The following is a 17,987-nucleotide window of genomic DNA, read 5'->3' as shown; positions in this document are numbered from 1 at the left end:
AAAAAAAAACAGATGGGCGCTGTGGTGGGCACCTGTAGGCCCAGCTATTTGGGAGGCTGAGGCAAGAGAATTGATTAAGCCCAAGAGTTTGAGGTTGCTGTGAGCTGTTAAGCCATAGCACTCTACTGAGGGCAACACAGACTGTCTCAAAAAAAAAAAGAAAACAGATATGGGATAGCCACAGCAATCTTTAACTATCACAGTACTGTGAGGAAAAGGAAGAGATTGATCTTTTTTCATCATCCTGGAAGGCAAAAAAAAAAACAACAAACCAATGAGCCAAAAGTTATAAAGAAGTTAGATTTTGTCAACAAGAAAAAATTTGCAACATTTAGGAGAAAAAAAAGTGCATAGGGAAAAATGAAGTGTTGAAGCAGAAGCTGGAATTGATTTGTCTAGGATGATATGAAGGAGAAATCATGTCATCAGGGATTAGACTAGACTCCTAAGACCTTTCCAACTGTAAGATTTTATTAATTTAGACACCAGCTACTCAGTATCTTATAATCTAGCGGTTCTCAACCTGTGAGTCACGACCCCTTTGGGGGTCAAATGACCCTTTCACAGGGGTTGCCTAAGACCATATGCATATCAAATATTTACCTTACGATTCATAACAGTAGCAAAATTATAGTTATGAAGTAGCAACAAAAATAATTTTATGGTTGGGGGGTCACCACAACATGAAGAACTCTATTAAAGGGCATTAGGAACATACCCAATTAGGAATGTTGAGAACCAGTTATAAAGTCTCGTTTTTAAAGTTGTCAATATACATAAGGAAGTACACTGGACAAAGAACTTAAATATTTAACATTGTACCTATCTACAAATGGAAGAGTACCCTATATAAAGAGGAAAATAACATGTTATTCTGTTTAATTGTCAAAATGGATTTCTTGGGCAGCGCCTGTGGCTCAGTGGGCAGGGCGCCGGCCCCATATACCGAGGGTGGCGGGTTCAAACCCGGCCCCGGCCAAACCGCAACAAAAAAATAGCTGGGCATTGTGGCGGGCGCCTGTAGTCATAGCTACTCGGGAGGCTGAGGCAAGGGAATCGCCTAAGCCCAGGAGTTGGAGGTTGCTGTGAGCTGGGTGACGCCACTGCACTCTACCATGAGTGATAAAGTGAACCTCTGTCTCTACAAAAAAAAAAGGATTTATTTTTCTAGTCTCAAATACCAGAATTGTTTAATGCTTATCAATAAATCTAATAAACTGAAGCAGAAGTTCAAAAATTAACAGCCACAATAGTTTATTTACAGTTGAACTCTTTATAAGATATTTACAAGACAACCAATTTTACACATCAGAAATGGTATCAAAAGTATGAATTACAACACAGACAACAATATGAAATGATAAAACAAAGCTGAAGTGGACAGACAAGCAATTTCTCTTTAATTTATTAACACTAGCTTAAACTTTGTTAAAGAAAAACAAAGAACTATGTTTTAGGAGAATTGCAGGGCTTTCAGTTGAAGATTGAATTTCACAGTGTTGTATCCCATGTAGGGAAAAATAAGACTAATTTTCCCCCCACGCTTGAACACACTGTAATTTCACTCTTGGAACTTTGCTAGTCTACTCTCCAAGCTCCTTCTCAACAAACCTCAACACATCCAAATCAAAGGAGAACTGATCTAGAAAAGGGGAGAATTTAAAACAATAGGTCCTCAGGGAGAGGGAGAACCAAGAAAATAGAATCCACTTAAGTCTGGCCAGATAGCACCTCATGGATTCCTCTCAGTCTAGTTCAAGTCAGAATCTGAGGAGTCCCCTGGGTAGGGAACAAACATAAAGTTAATTTGCTAACCCATATCCAAAATTAGGAATCCAACAAATACTGAAATCAAGAAGAGACTGAAAGATCAAGGAACAAAGTCAAGAGACATTGATTGGGGTCTTTTATCTTTTGGGGCTCATTGTGAAAGAACATAACATAGGTCAGAGTAGGAAAGAAAACAGTTTGCCACATTAAAATGATGAACAAAGAAAATCTGGCCTAGTTTTTCTAGAAATCTCCTTCTCAAGGTGTGAGATGAGAGCCCCTAGTGGAATAAGTCCTATTTCTCTCTACTTCCTTGCTTCAATGACATTTCAGCAGGTTCCCTTATAGAGAGCCCACTCTCCTAAGCAGATGGAGTTATAAATGAAAACCCATAGCCACACACACACAAAAGGAGAAATAATAAGAGCAGCAAGATCATCCAAGAATACTACATGTGCTGCCGGAGTAATTTCTTTTAAAAGTCAAATCCAGGGAGCACAGATCAACATTTCACAAAAAGCTTTAGCAGTGGGAGGCCCCTGAGGAACTTTTCTTCTCTTCCCACAATGGTATCTTCCCATTCTGTCTTATGCTCCACTGATGGGCCGGCCACACATCCTACATACCTTGGCTTCTCCTCTAAAAGTGCTAATAATATGGGGACATCTTCTCTTCAAGGATAAAAGCCCCTACCTTCTAGGAGATTAGACCCCTACTTGTTTTCACACAATAGTCCTTAAGACTAAAGAAAGGCAATTCCTATATATTTGAGACCAGAGGTCTTGGCTCTATTTTCCTTTCATATAGTTAACAGGGATCTTATGCTGAGATCAAAGTGGACTGGGAGTGCTGTCCTGGTATTTTAACAAAACTGGGGGGAAAGAGGGAGGTAGGACCATGATGGTACACATACAAAGCTATTTTTAAAAAGTAAATGGAGAAGCTCATTAGGTACATCTATTTGTTTCAAGGTGTAGACATTTGCCAGCCAAAGGAAGCACATATTTCCAACTCCCCCCCTCCCTAAATCTCTACCCTATCACCAAGAGCTCAGCTAAAAGGATAAAGATAAAGCCCAACTAAGGAATACTTGAGAAGTGATGTGACACAAGGACATCTATATAGGTTCTGGCACGCCCTCTCAAATGCCAACTGCTTTTGTTTATAGCTGTAACTTATCCAAAACTAACCATTCCCATTCTCTTTTCTAAAGATTTTATTTTTGAAGGGTGGAGGAAGAAATTCAGTTACCCATTAACTAAGAAAATAATTGCAGTCTAACATCCCATTCCACATGGCTATATCACAGAATAGTTTTAAGAGAATATCCTTTGATACGTTTATCTACCAACTCTTCAATCTCTACTCTGTGAACATGACGTGCTTCATCACTTCACTTATTATTCCTCATCTGGTCCTAAAGCTCATGGTGAGGTTTTTTTTTGTTTTTTTGTTTGTTTGTTTTTTAATTTTATTTTAGGGTAAAAAACACATTACCAAACTATAAGGAGGGTATACCAGGGTAAGAGGAGTGCCATGCAGGCACAGATCTAAAGGCAGGGGTTGCTTCATCTCCATGTATCTAATGAAGAAAGCCCTTTTACCCCTTTAACATAGGCAAATGTATAGAAGCAGACCCCTGAAACTTTCAAATCCGCCATCCTATAGATTTAGGTTGAGAGTTCATTTCCCTAAAAAGGGAAAAGAAATCCCAATCACCCTCCATAATTCACAATTAGCCCAATCAAACAGTTTTTGTGAAACCAGAGTGATGAAAACAAAACCCAAATCAAGGAAGTATGGAAAGGCATTATCAGTGAGTGATAACATACATGAGGACATAGGTCACATATACAGGTCTCTGCCACTCTCTGGGAATGGCATGCTACAACTATCTGAAGACAGAGGATTCTTGCCAGCACAGCTATTTCCTACACGTCCGGTGAGGTGTTTGCTTTTTCTGGATCTCCAACCTGCATCGGCTACGCTCATCCAACCAGGGCAGCTCAAAATTCCTGGCAAAAAAAGGATGAGGAAATCAACTTGCAAAACTAAAAGGGATTCAGTGTGAAAATGATAGCAACCCCCCAAAAGTCACCATGTCCCTCACTACTCCTAGCCCTGATTCTTGAGTTCCAAGTTAGGAGTGTCTTTCCTGCCTCAAAGCCAGAGTAACAGTACACCATTAAAGTAGTGGAATAATCTATTTCTATTTCAAAAAATAATCCTAATTCCTGGGTTGGAAGTCTTTTTTTTTTTTTTTTATGTAGAGACAGAGTCTCACTGTACCGCTCTCGGTAGAGTGCCGTGGCGTCACACGGCTCACAGCAACCTCCAACTCTTGGGCTTACGCGATTCTCTTGCCTCAGCCTCCCGAGCAGCTGGGACTACAGGCACCCGCCACAATGCCCGGCTATTTTTTGGTTGCAGTTTGGCCGGGGCTGGGTTTGAACCCGCCACCCTCGGTATATGGGGCTGGCGCCCTGCTCACTGAGCCACAGGCGCCGCCTGGGTTGGAAGTCTTATCATAGCAAAAGCCAGCTGCCCAGGAAGCCTCATCTCCTCCCTTCTTTCTTTTTTTGAGACAGAGTCTCACTGTGTCACCCTCAGTAGAGTGCCATGGCATCATAGCTCACAGCAATCTCAAACTCTTGGACTTAAGGGATTCTCTTGCCTCAGCCTCCCAAGTAGCTGGAACTATAGGCACCCACCACAATGCCCGGCTATTTTTTTATTGTAGTTGTCATTGTTGCTTAGCAGGCTCGGGCCGGGTTTGAACCCACCAGCCCCCATGCATGTGGCTGGCACCCTAACCACTGAGCTACAGGTGCCAAGCCCGTCCCCGCCGCCCCTTTTTTTTTAAACAGACATGGTCTCACTCTGTCACCCAGGCTGGGGTGCTATAGTGCAATCTTTTTGCACTACAGCCTCGAACTCCTGGGCTCTAGCAATCCTACCACCTCAGCCCCTCAAGTCACTGGGATCATAGGTGTATGCCACTGTATGAGGCCTAGGTAGCCCCATGGCCATCCCTAAGCCACCTGGTTCCATCTTATGTCTAGACTTCCTTAGTCTATAAAAGAGGTGAAGGCCACCTGAGAGAAGAGAAAAAAAATTTATACTTACTGTGGAGTTAATTTTGGTAATGGTCGTCCAAATGCTACAACAGGCAAGAAGGGGGTAATCATCAAACTTTCAACTATGGAAGAAAGTCAAATGAGACCTTGTTAGTGACATAGATGGGAAATGTTTAACTATACCTGATCTAAAATACAGTTCATTCATTCAGAGCAAGTTGTATCCTGGAGCCGTGAACCCTTTTTATTCATTGAAAAACCTACTCTTTTAGATAAACAAAACTTACCATCATCTGGCTCAGGGAAAAATGAGGTAACCTCAGGCTCAGATTCCTGAATTCCTTTCTTTTTATACATTCTGAGCTGCAGTCGCTGTAAAATTCTTTGTTCCCTGATCCTCTGAATATCCCATCTGGGAAAAACAAACAAGACAAACAAAACAAACAAACCCAACATTACCGCTTACCCAAAATCTGTTCTATAAAAGCAACTCATACAACCCAGATGCTAAGAAGATCCTTGCTAACTCTCTCTAGATAGGGTAAAAAGAAATGACTGCCTGGTTAGGAAAGAGCTGTTCAGGCCTACCAGTTCAGATCATATGTTGGTATTTCACAGAAAATAGAAATGAGGAAGGTCATACCCAAATAAAAAGAGGCCAACCTGTTTACCCACAACAACTACCTTTTCTTTTTTTTTTTTTTGAGACAGAGCCTCAAGCTGTCACCCTGGGTAGAGTGCTGTAGCATCACAGCTCACAGCAACCTCCAACTCCTGGCCTCAAGCGATTTTCCTGCCTCCGCCTCCCAAATAGCTGGGACTACAGGCACCTGCCACAACGCCCGGCTATTTTTTGGTTGTAGCCGTCATTGTTGTTTGGCGGGCCCAGGCTGGATTTGAACTCACCAGCTCAGGTGTATGTGGCTGGCGCCTTAGCCACTTGAGCCCCAGGCGCGGAGCCAACAACTACCTTTTCAAACTAAGATACTTAATCAATTGGGAAGCTAGTAAGAGTGCTAGGAATTCCAGGATTCCTGCAGGGGTGTCCAACCTGCAACTCGTGTATAGTGTGTGGATGATGTAGGACCTGTTTTACTTATCTACAGTGTCAGATGTTGTGAAAATTATGCACGGACTTTTTTTTTTGCTCATCAGCTTTTGTTAGTGTATGTATTTAACATGTGGCCCAAACAACTCTTCTTCTGGTGTGTAACAGAATAATAAAAGGTTGGACATCTCTGCTCTATAGCATGGAAGAGGGAGCTCAGGGTCCTAGGGTTCGGTTGTTACTAGAATGGAATCTCTGACCTCACCTTTTCCTTCTCTTCTCATCCAGCTCCAGTTTTGCATGCCGCTTCGAAAACACACTGTCATCCAGATTCTGTGTAAAGAATAGCAGCTGATAAACTATCTATCACCATGTTATACCCATATACAAAATTTCCAGCTTCCAAGAATATCAACTCTTTCACCTTCAGGTCATACCTGAGTCTGTGGGTTCTATGGATATGATATGAACTGCTTAGTGATGAAATCAAGAAAACACATACTTCTTTCCCCACCTTCACCCTTCTTAGAATCTCTCAATTTCAAAATCATTTCTTCCATAATTTTCCCAGGAAACATCATGTCAAACTGACTTCCTGAGACTGCCATAAACCCTCCTGACCTCCATACTTTGTGGTAGAGTCTGAATTGAAAGTAAATATCAAATTTTTAAGAGTCAAATGAGCTTGGAATATATAATTTTGTTGCTGAGTGGTATATGCAACTTTTCTACTTATGAAATCTACCGTTGTTTTGAATACTACATAGCCATTTATTTTTTATTTTTATTTTTTTGAGACAGTCTCAGTTTGTCACCCTGGGTAGAGTGCCCTGGCATCATTATAGCTCACAGCAACCTCAAACTCTTGGGCTTAAGCAATCTTCTTGCCTCAGCCTCACAAGTAGCTACAACTACAGGTACCTGCCACAATACCTGGCTAGTTTTCTATTTTTAGTAGAAATGGGGTCTCACTCTTACTCAAGCTGGTCTGGAACTTCTGAGCTCAAACAATCCACTTGTCTCAGCCTCCCAGAGTGCTAGGATTACAGACACGAGCCACCAGGCCTGGTCTTTTTTTTTTTTTGAGACAGTCTCACTATGTTGTCCTTAGTAGAGTGCTGTCGTGTCACAGCTCACAGCAACCTCAAACTCATGGGCTTAAGTAATTCTCTTGCCTCCCTAGTAGCTGGGACTACAGGTGCCCGCCACCACGCCTGGCTTTTTTTTTTTTTGGTTGCAGTTGTCATTATTGTTTAGCAGGCTCAGGCCAGGCTCCACCCTGCCAGCCTCAGTGTATGTGGCTGGCGCCCTACTCACTGAGCTATGGGCACTAAGCCTACTTTTTTTTTGAGATAAGAGTTTTACTTTGTGGCCTTCAGTAGAGTGCTATGGGGTCATAGCTCACAGCAACCTCAAACTCTTGGGCTCAAGTGATTCTCTTGCCTCAGCCTCCCTAGGAGGTTAAGACTATAGGCACCCGCCACAATGCCCAGCTATCTTTAGAGACAATGTCTCGCTCTGGCTCAGGCTGCTCTCGAACCTGTGAGCTCAGGAAATCCACCGGCCTCGGTCTCCTAGAGTGCTAGGATTATAGGTGTGACCCACTTCACCCAGCCTTCCAGTTATTTATTTTTTAATAAGTCACTTGGCCACTCTGGAGCTCAGTTTTCTTTTTTTTTTATTCTTCTTTCATTTCTGTTGCCTAAACTGGAATGCATCATCATAGCTCACTATAACCTTTAACTCCTGGGTTCAATCACCTAGCGAGAGCCTCCCTAGTAGCTGTGAGCCACCACACCTAGCTCAGACCTCAGTTTTCTTATATAGAATATGAAGAAACTTGATTAGATAATCTCTGAAGTTCCCTTCTGGCCTTAAAGTTCTATTTGACTCATCCATAGTACTATGACATATTTAAGTTACACCCCCATGTTCTTCTATTCAGTCTCTTAATCCCTTCCATTGACAGCTCCTAGGTACCTACCTCTAAAAGATCTGAAGGATTTGGGTCCCTTAGAGGCTCTACTGAGTGGTCCCTCCAAGAAGGAACTGGAAAAAAAGAAAGAAAAAGAAAGGGAGGAGGGGTGGAACCACCCTTAAATCCAAAGTCACACAACTATTCACTAGGAGAAGAGGTCTCTCCCCAGATAAGACGAAGTTACCAAGTGATAGGAATCCATTCTATGGCCTTGCCTGAAGCCATATTCAGTGTCCTTGCTATGGTACAAAAGAACCTAAATGCCATTGCAGTATGCCAAACTCAGGATCACAAAAAACCCTAAGCCAATACCTGACAATTCATATAATGGATGCTATTGCAGTTCCTGAAAAACAACTGAAATTTGTTGTCATTTTGAAGTCTATGGTAGTGTAATCAATCATACACCAAGAAATCTCACTCTCCCACATCCAATGGATGGGGAATGCAGCTCCCAACCATCCACCAACCCACCAACCCCCACCCCAGGCCCAGCCGGCACAATTCCTATTCTACTCACCAGCCAAGACTGAAGTTTCTCCTGCAACACTTGATGGCATCAGACACCCTAAATAATGCAGGAAAGAAGAATCATCTCAGTGTAAAAAGAAAAAAAGCCCATACCCAAAATGGAGGAAAGGATCATCACTGAAGTTCTCACTAGGAAGCCATTTTGTTTTTTGAGTCGTTCTTTTGAGAATTTCTCTCTGGGGGAGGGGAATAGGGAACAACAGACAAAAGAAAAGAAAATAAGCCCACCACTTTTTTTTTTTACACTGAGACGACTTCTTTTCTTCATTATTTAGGGTGGTTTCCCTGCAACAGTTGATGGCCAAGGATATCAAACCTTAAACTCAGAACATGGCAGGTGAGTAAAAGTTGACCCTATTTTTCAAATAAAAGATCAATGTTCTCAAAACTTACATACGTAGTCTTCTTAAACAGCTCCCTCCTCCCTCCAACCAAACAAACTACCTTGCTGGTCCAGCCTGAACAACATGCACAAAGACTTTGGCTTCCTTAGAACAAGCCTCTTGAAATAGGGGCATCAAGAATAAGGATTCACACGTTTATTCACAACTCAAAGGGCTGGGATCTCCCCAATCAGACTCCTTTGTACTCCTATGCCCATAATCTCAGATGTGTTTGGAATTTTCTGTACTAGGAAAGATAGAGTTTTCAAAAACAGCCCATCACACAGAACATCTCTGGACCAAGCCATTTCTCAATCCCAGATGGGAAGTTGCTTCACAGTTTCTCTTAAGTTGTTACACAGCATTGCCATAGCAGCAAAAAGGTTAACCATTAAGCATGAACCTGTTCAACTGACTGAACCGACAAAAAATCTAAACCTAGATCAGGATCCTGGTCTATCACATGTACTCAAGTGTGAGACCTAATAAGTGTTAGATAATTAAGAAAAGTAATCTATCTTTCCCACTTAATTTTGTCACCAGAACAGCCAAACAAAGCCTGAAGAATGCTATTGTCTCATTGAAATAGATTTCCATCCCCATCCTGCTAGGGCAAGACACAGTGGTAGAAACTCAGGACTGCGGCTCTATCCAAGAAGGTATCCCCCACCATTACCCAAAGTACCTATAGTGACTGTCATAGACTAATATTACACGATTGAAGGCACATTCCAGTTACTGGTTGATGTAGAAGATAGGGGGAGCATCTCTGTGTGGAAGCCATAAAGAAAAAAAAGGGAATGAAGACCAAGGTCCCATACCCCACACCCTTCCCAAGCATCTCAGATATCCCAAGATAGTCCTTATTGTTTGAAAAATAGTTTGTAGACCATTTTATTTAAATATATGAACAACCAATGGGCTACTGCAATCCAAGTAAACTCTTCACATTTTAGAACCTTTGTGAAGTTATAGTAAGATAAGTAAGACTGTTGGTCTTTGGCAGATTCCTCCTGCCCCCCAGACCGGGACACAGAGATACAGATAAATGTTTATATAGTTAAAGAGCGGAGGCCCAGGTGAAATTCCCCACCCAACCTGGCTCCCCAACCCAAAAATTACCATTGGCCCCTGAGAACACCCAAAGACCACCCTCCCAGGTTTCACACAATATCAATTGCAGGAACAGTCGTGCATGGCAAAGTATAAGTTCTATGCATTTCACAGCACAGAAAACCCTCCTTTCAGAGGGCATGCAAGTTGCTGGAGATTACACCCCCAAGTCTGGTGCTCTTGTGATGAGCAACTTACTGGCAAACACATCTCCCAGTGTTGTAAGCAGGCAAATACATTGAGCACATTTTGCTGTAATTCCATCTATTTGCAATGCCTGCACAGTGTCTGTCTCTGGCTGTTAATTTACTCATTCTTGACAGAACTCTGCTTTATTGATTGCACTTTTTAAAAAATGCCAAAGGCATTTTCACACTTGTTAGCTTGACCGCCACCACTAGGGTATAAGAGCAAGTGTTCTCTATGCCTTACTTGCTACAGTCTCCTCCTTCTTTGGAGAGGATTCCCGTAATGGTAATGGTGATGGGGGAGGCTGGTGCCAACGACACAAATACATTTCTGTGGTGGAAAGGTACGGCAAATCTTCTATCTCACTTGAGAAGGCTTTCTCCTTGGGATGGGTGCTGGGTCCCTTTTGGGGAGTGGAGAGTCTTGGTGGGGTGTCCACTGAAGACCGGGGCTTTTCTGGGGTTTCTTGGCTCCTCAATTCACGTTTACAAACAGTTTCAGATAAGGAACCACAGGGGTCCTCTTTAATAGGAGAGTGCTTAGGAGTTTTTGTTTTGACTTTTGAAAATTCAGGAGCCAGCTTTTTAACAGGAGTCTTTCTTTCTGTACTTCCAAATGGGGATTTCCTATTAGATAGGGAAAAAAATTATACAAATTTACTGACTATTGAATAAAATCTATCTGTTCACATTTTGAGGCAAGAAAACTAACTTGTTCTCTTGCTCCAAAATGACCAGTATTCAGGTACCTAAATATCTGTTTTCTGCTCATTTGGCAGCTAGGAGCAGAAACAGCCCCTGCTTAACAATACCGTTATGTAACAGGTCCTGACTAAATGTTTGGGGAGCAAGTGAGTTTCCATGCTTAAGAATGTCTAATAGTATTTTATTGCCTACCAGATTTAAAAAGGTTCCTATTCAAGGTGCTTTAGCCAAAATTAGGTGCCACTACTCTTTGCCACCTATTTCATTCCTATCAACCAGACATCAGTCTCTACTGTTCCCCCCAACCCTATACCATATTAATTACAATCTCTATTTCTTTTTTCTTACTATCTGCTGGTTCTCTTTCTCCTACTTCTTCCCCACCCCATTTTTCCCGTCTCATTTCCTTTCCTCTTACTAACCTACATTTTACATTTCCCCAAAACACTATATTTTTTCAAGATTCATCTCCTCCTTAAAATTTCACAGTTCTAACTCAGAACAATCTTTAACATCCCTGATTCTTACAAAGCTTAGTTTATATGAGTGTTATATACCTATACATTTTATTTCATTTGAATTCTGAGTTTTTAAAATTTATGTCCATCCTTATAGTTTGACAAATTACCTTAAGTTTAAGAACAGTTCTGTTTTACTTTTTTAAGTCTATAGTGCCCAATACAATTAACTGTAACACTTCCTAATCTGAAGTGAACTGCTATAGTTTTATGAAACTCGGTTGTCTTATTTGATGCCCATTCTCTTTATGATGTACTCTGCATTCTGTAATTATTACTGTGACCAAAATGTTCTAACAGACTTTAATAGGACTGCATGAGAATATTTCAAGATACCTTCTCAGCATAGAAGTCTTGATAATTCAGGCTATCGTTGAATTATTATAATATTGCTATAAAACCACTCACAAATCCCAAACCCCTCTCTCGGTCATTAGCAAAAAGTGTCCTCATTATGTCCAAACAGTGTAACAAAGTTATTAGCACACCTTTTGTGTCCCTTTCCACTCCGCCCACATGAGAATGGCTTGGGAGGCAAAGTCTGGGATGTCTCAGAAAGCTCCGGCTGGCACTCCAGTTTAATTTTCTCAGATAGCTCTGTTTCCTCTCTCTCTTCAGTTTCATAGCCCTGAAACAGCTTGTGTCTTTCTTTTTCATTATCCTTCTTTACCAGCTGCATCCGCCTTTCCATACGTTCAATCCGAGCAAGGAGCTAAAAGAGAGAGTGGTAAAATACAGACTTATACCAAAAAAATTAAATACAGATACTTAGCCCCATTTAGGAATAAATACGGTCCTCTGCCTCTTTCTGTGAACCACATCAATTCGGTTTATTTTTAATAGACATTTTCTAAATAATTTTCTTTAAATACAATAAAAGATACACTGTTGAATTGTAAGGGTTAACCTAGATGGGAAGAGGCATATAGAGGAATTTGTAGTTCATTCTTCCAAAAGAAGACCCTCTAAACTGGGAGGGGCCACAGCATAACTTTTAATGGCCTAGTCTCTGCTACTGCTAACCATGTGGCTCCAAGTCAGTTTGGGAGCTTTCAGAATTAACCTTATATATGTATATTCTTTTAAGAGGCCTTAAGGTTGCTCAAATTCTATCCTCTCAACTTCTACTCCAAAACTCTATATTCAATGTCAAAGTCCAACAGCACATTGAGAAGGAATTTAAGAGCTCATACAGTACCACTAGGGATGGCAATGTTATTTGAAAGTGGTATGGAGGGTGGAAGGGAGACTTCTAAGACAATGAACACTCCATTTGGAAGAATTATAATACAAATCAGTTCCTATAAATCCCAACAATCATGACATATACATTTTGCTTTGCATTTGAGATAACAGGAAAAATTATACCTATTTATGTAAAATTTATTAAAATCAAAGACCTTTAATTCTAGTTAAAAGGGAGAACTACATAAAAAGAAACTGAAGTCCATTATCATTGAAAACTTCATTAGTCTGACTTAAGAAAAAGTGGTAACTGTGTTTCTTATACTCTATTACAAGAATTTATCTAGATTAAACAGTGATATTAATGCTGCCTTCATTACAATTATTGCATAGATTTCAGTCAAGGCCAAACAACAACTGGAATAAAAGAAACAAACAAGCTTAAGCAATGTTAAGACTGCAATACACAACAGAAGCAGTGAATACCAAGTTCAGACTGACACTCTATCCTTAACTCACCCCACTTTTCTCTGCCTAGGAAAGCCTGCAAAAAGGCCATTACCTCAGAACTAATCAGAAACCTCCACAATCAGCAGAGAGCTCTCCCACCCCAACCATACTCTCATTTCATCTCCTCATATCTGTTTTGATTCACAGCATTAGGATTACTTAACTACGATTTGTGGGTGACATTTCCTTCATTTCTTCTTCTTCACTGGTCATCCTCTTCCCACCTACCCCCCACCCCATGTAAGGGCATGCATGATGTGTTGTAATTACAGTACCATCACACCCCTAGACTGCAGTACAGTAGCTGAGCAATGCCACCTCCATGTTGAGTAACTTCCACAAATCAACACCAGATATTTTAATAAGACCTGCCCCAGCTCCTATTCCACCTTGCAGAATTCATTCTCCAACAAAACAGCTGCCTGATGAGATTCATTTGGAAAGCAAACAAAATGAATAGCCCTCTGCTCCCTTGCTCAGCCCTTGGCGCACAGAGAGAGAGAGAGAGAGAGAGAGAGAGACTGACTGCTGCAGCCTGAACACAACAATTGTAGAAACCATGTTTATTTTTAGGCAGCTGTAAGGTATGCTAGCACAGTAATGCTCCACCACCCAGCTTCCCTGGTATCTGAAGGAATATGTTTTAACATGGAGGTGCCCTTAACTATTGCTGCAGTAAAAACAAGCCTAGGTAGTCATGCTCCTCAGAAGTACAAAGAAATAACGATTTTCGTACTACCTTGAGATTAAAAAATAGAGATTTTTTTTTTGGGGGGGAGACTACTTAATATATTTAATATGCTTGCTTTACCCTGATGCCTCAAAATCTTCCAGTTTCAAACACCATGCTTATACAAGGGACCTGGTCAGTGGGTCATGTTTTATAACTCAGATTCCTATTAAAAACTGTCTGAAATCAAAGGCAGCAATTCTCTTAGTATCATTTAAGAAAACTAAAACAGGATTTCACGTAAATCACCTCTACCCCTCTGCCCACTGGAAGGCCTACTCCTATCTGAAGATGCTGCAGCAGGTTCGAGCAACAGCTGCTCTTGTCCCTCTGCTCCACAATGCATTTCTAACGCGACAGCTCTTTAATTTAACCCCTTCCATAAAGCCACCACATATGCACCCCACCCTTTCATTTTTAACCCTTCACAAATCAAGTCTTTTTCCACTCTCAACGTCCTTCCCACAAGTCTGGGACTGTCATTTTAAATTAACCCTTTGGCGCCTGCTACTCCCTTCCCGCTCCCACTGGGAACGTGCCCTTTAACCCTTCCCTCCAACCCAAAGTGTGTATGAGCTCGGCTCGCAGAGACCCAGCACCTAAGACACTCCTTTGCTGGTGGCCAGCCTCCTTTCCTAACCCAGGGGTCCCTTCACCTCCCCCTGCACCCCCTCCCCCGAGCATGCGCACGAGTTGCGCCTCGTCCCGAAGGCAGATTAACCCCTCGCGTACCGTATCTCTCTCCGACTTCAGCTCCTCGATCTCCTTTTCCTTGGCCTGCAGCTGCTGCTGCTGCTGTTCGATGAGGTCCAATTGCAGCAGAAGGATCTGTTTGAGGCAGGCGGCCTGACTGGAAGCTCCCGAGCTGCCGCCACCCCCGAGAGGGCTCTTCCTCATACTCTTCCATCTGCCCTCACTGGCCGCCAGGGTCCCGGCGGTGGCGGTGGGCGCGAGGGGTGGCGGCCCGGGCAGAGGTAGTGGTGGGGGTCCCGCCGGGTCCGAGGCGGTGGCAGCTGGGGAAGCCGCCCCACCCTTGTCCCCAGCCCAGGGCGTAGGCTCTTTGGCCGCCGCCACGAGAGAGCCCGTCTGAATGGGCAGCACCGCCTGATACTTGGGCCGGGGGCTGCAGCCGGCTCCGGCTGCGGCCGGCTCCCCCCCAATGCCGGCTTGTTTGGTGGCCGGGGGCGGACAGGGCAAGGGCACCGAACCGCCCCAGCTCTCTTCCTGCTGCCCTGGGGCCGCCCCGGCCGGGAGTAACAAGCCCCGGCCCTTGCCGCCGCAGCCGGCCGGGGAAGGCGCGGGGCTCCCGCCCTGAGAGGAGGCCAGCGGGGGCCCCGGCTCCTTGAGCTTACGGTGCCGGGGAAGGAAGTGGGCTTCGGCCGCCCCGGGCTCGTCCTCGGGCCCGCCCAGCGCCGCAGCCCGCTCGTAGTCCAGTCGCTGCTCAGGGTTGCCGCCGGCAGGGGCCGCGGCCGCCTTGAACACCGCGGATCTCATGGTCATAGTGGTCCAGAGCGGCGCCGGGGACCGAGACGGAGGAGGGGGTGGGGAAGGGGCGAGGTGCGGGGGGTCGAGGACGGAGGAGGGGGAGGGGAGTTTGGCGGGCTCGCCTCAGCAGCGCTGCAGCAGGCCTCCGCTAGCGCGGCTCCTCCGGGGCCCGGGCGCCATCCCGCCGGCGTGCGGAGAAGTGGAGGCCGCGGCTGAGGCCCGCCGCCGGCCCATAGGGGCCTCGCCGCCGCCTCTGCTGCCGCCGCCGCCGCCTTCGCCTCAGAGGCAGGAGCTCGCACCCAGGCGCCCCCGAGCTCATCCCCGGAGCTCGCTTCGGCCCCCCCGGCCCGGCCGGGCCCGCCTCGTCTCCCCACCCCACAACCCCCCTTCCTCGCCCCGGCCCCCCGCCCCGGAGCTCGCCTCAGCCGCCCCGAGCCTCCATTTCCACCCCCTCCTCCTCAGGAGGGGGTAGGAGGGATGAGTCCGCCCTAAGCCCTCCTACTCTGAGGGGGGGTCTGTCGCCTCCCCCGGGGGTCTCCGCGGCTCGGGGTTCCCCTCCCCCACAGTCACCCCCGGCGCCTCAGCGTTTCCCTTTAAAAAAACGGAGCCGCTCGTAGCCGCCACCGCGGTAGCCGCCGCCGACCGGAGCGCGCATGCGCGGGGAGGGAAGCGGGCGGGAGCGAACCGGGAGCGGAGAGGAGGGAGGCGGGCGGCGCTATTGTGAGAGGGGCCGCCGCCGCCTCGAGGGGCGGGGAGGGGGCCGCGAGGGGAGGCCGGGGAAGAGGGGCGAGGACCGAGGAGCGCGCGGAGGAGCGGGGTGAAGGTGGGCTGCCGGAGAGGGCGGGCGCCGGTGGCTGGGGAGTGCGGAGGCTCCCCGGGGTGGGGGAAGGAGAACAGCGTGGAGAGGAGGGCAGGGGGCTTCGGGAGGCAGACGCGCCCTCGGCGAGCGCGCCCGCCGCTCCACGTCCACGGTCTGCGCGGGGCGGCCCCTACCCGGCACCTTGGCAACGTGCCCGGCCCAGGCCGGAGGGGCCCGCAGCCTCTGCCTCCCCGCACGCCGCCCGGCCAGTCGGGATCCAGGCCCCTGCAGCCGGTGGGGGGTGCACGGGGGTAGAGCTCTAACCCTCCACCCCCTGCCCTCCCCAGCGGCCCCACACTGGTACTGGAGAGAATCAGGTTCTTTGTCTCTAAGTGCTCCAGACCAGAAGCCGAGGGACCGCTGGTTCCCGGAGGGAGGAGAATCCATGATGTCTGCTGCCCGGGGAGTTGTCGCCACAACCTCCTTGCCATGAAGTATCGCCAACTACCAACAGTTCTTCCCCAACGGCCGTTTCCCCAGCCTCCTTACCACTCCTCGCATCATTTGGAGGCTCTGGAAGCGTCGAAGCAAAGGATATCCCTGAAGGGATTTGTCCCTTGACCGCCAATAATTTAGGCTACTCTATGTTGAATTCTCTTTGGTATCTCTCCAAGTTCATTTTGCGTGTGTGTCTTAATTTCCAAGCGACTGTAGCCAACACGTCCTCACAGAAATCCTCATGGAAAAACTTTCAATTCGTCTTAATTGATTTTCTTGTCTGAGATGTGCTTTTTAAAGTCCTCATGGAGATGGAGAAGTCTAACATTCTCTGGCCTAATGTGAATACCTCTAATTAAAACTGTGACTCTGTTTTGTGATCCCAAAGCATGAAGGACTGGATTTTAAACAAATGGGTATGAATATGTTAAGACTCCAAGAGAGCCCCAGCCCTCTTCTGCCAGATTGTATGGCCCTCAGATCTGCAAGGGAAATGTTGGCCTTAGGGATACCAAGGAATGGAGGGAGTGGACATGGGAGAGAATACAGAATGTGGCCATCTCTTTTGGAGTCAGCACTTTCTATTACCATCTTTATACTGACAACTCCCAAACTGATCCCCTAACTCCAAAATCCTGTATCCTGTTGCCTTGTTTACATATCCAGTTGGATGGTTAATAGGCATTTCAAACTTACATCTGAAATCAAGCTCCTCAATTCCCCTCACCCAAATCTTGCATCTCCTACCTTCTCTTTTTCTGTCACCCCACATCTGATCAGTCAACCAATGCTATTGTCCTTCAAAACATATATCCATAATCCTACACCTTCTCAACACCAACACAACTTCCACCTTGGACTAAGCCACAGTTACATTTTTTTTTTCTAACTGTGACAATTCTTTACTTGGCCTCTTACCTTCAACTTTTGCCTTGCCCCGCTTAAGTCTGCTCTCAGCAGCCATGGTGATCCTGGTAAGATATGCTTAAAACTCTCAAGGGGCGGGCGGTGCCTGTGGCTCAGTCGGTAAGGCGCTGCGCTGGCCCCATATACCGAGGGTGGTGGGTTCAAGCCCAGCCCCGGCCAAACTGCAACAAAAATAGCCGGGCGTTGTGGCGGGCGCCTGTAGTCCCAGCTGCTCTGGAGGCTGAGGCAGGAGAATCGCTTAAGCCCAAGAGTTAGAGGTTGCTGTGAGCCGTGTGACGTCAAGGCACTCTACCAAGGGCAGTACAGTGAGACTCTGTCTCTACAAAAAAAAAAAAAAAAACTCTCAAGGGGCTAGGCACCCATAGCACAGTGGTTACGGTGCCAACCACATGCACTGAGGCTGGTGGGTTCAAACCTAGCCTGGGCCAGTTAAACCACAATGACAACTGCAACAAAAAACTAGCCGGGTGTTGTGGCAGGCGTCTGTAGTGCCAGCTACTTGGGAGGCTGAGGCAAGAGAATCGTTTAAGCCCAAGAGTTTG

The 17,987-nt window shown here is 45.7% G+C and overlaps 1 protein-coding gene and 1 long non-coding RNA gene across 3 annotated transcripts; one reads left to right on the top strand and one right to left on the bottom strand.

Annotated features, from left to right (window-relative positions):
• Positions 1 to 1,237: 1,237 nt before the first annotated feature.
• On the bottom strand, positions 1,238 to 15,894 carry MSL1 (MSL complex subunit 1). 2 transcript variants are annotated; one of them, XM_053568156.1, is made up of 9 exons: positions 14,469 to 15,894; positions 11,800 to 12,023; positions 10,333 to 10,715; positions 8,394 to 8,441; positions 7,880 to 7,944; positions 6,161 to 6,228; positions 5,135 to 5,259; positions 4,897 to 4,969; positions 1,238 to 3,785 (listed from the first exon to the last, which is right to left on the bottom strand). In XM_053568156.1, the coding sequence occupies exons 1-9, from the start codon at positions 15,234 to 15,236 to the stop codon at positions 3,695 to 3,697; spliced, it is 1,845 nt and encodes a 614-aa protein (XP_053424131.1). In that variant the 5' UTR covers positions 15,237 to 15,894; the 3' UTR covers positions 1,238 to 3,694. The 2 variants fall into 2 exon arrangements, with proteins under 2 accessions (XP_053424131.1, XP_053424132.1); XM_053568157.1 differs by lacking the exon at positions 8,394 to 8,441.
• Positions 15,895 to 15,911: 17 nt separating this feature from the next.
• On the top strand, positions 15,912 to 17,081 carry LOC128569748 (uncharacterized). Its single transcript, XR_008375446.1, has 2 exons — positions 15,912 to 16,044; positions 16,368 to 17,081. It is a non-coding gene; the product is annotated as an uncharacterized LOC128569748 (long non-coding RNA).
• The last annotated feature ends 906 nt before the right edge of the window (positions 17,082 to 17,987 follow it).

Source organism: Nycticebus coucang, chromosome 18 (genome assembly GCF_027406575.1).
Source record: "Nycticebus coucang isolate mNycCou1 chromosome 18, mNycCou1.pri, whole genome shotgun sequence".
Classification (NCBI taxonomy): Eukaryota; Metazoa; Chordata; class Mammalia; order Primates; family Lorisidae; genus Nycticebus; species Nycticebus coucang.
Note: the sequence above shows the minus strand (reverse complement) of the source record. Positions and strands in the feature narration are given on the sequence as shown.

Coding starts and splice junctions, on each gene's coding strand:
- MSL1 (XM_053568156.1), bottom strand. CDS start 15,236: ATGACCATGAGATCCGCGGTGTTCAAGGCGGCCGCGGCCCCTGCCGGC. Junction 10,716..11,799: donor AGTGGAAAGGGACACAAAAG/GTGTGCTAATAA, acceptor CCTATCTAATAG/GAAATCCCCATTTGGAAGTA. Junction 3,786..4,896: donor TTACCAAAATTAACTCCACA/GTAAGTATAAAT, acceptor TTTTTTTGCCAG/GAATTTTGAGCTGCCCTGGT.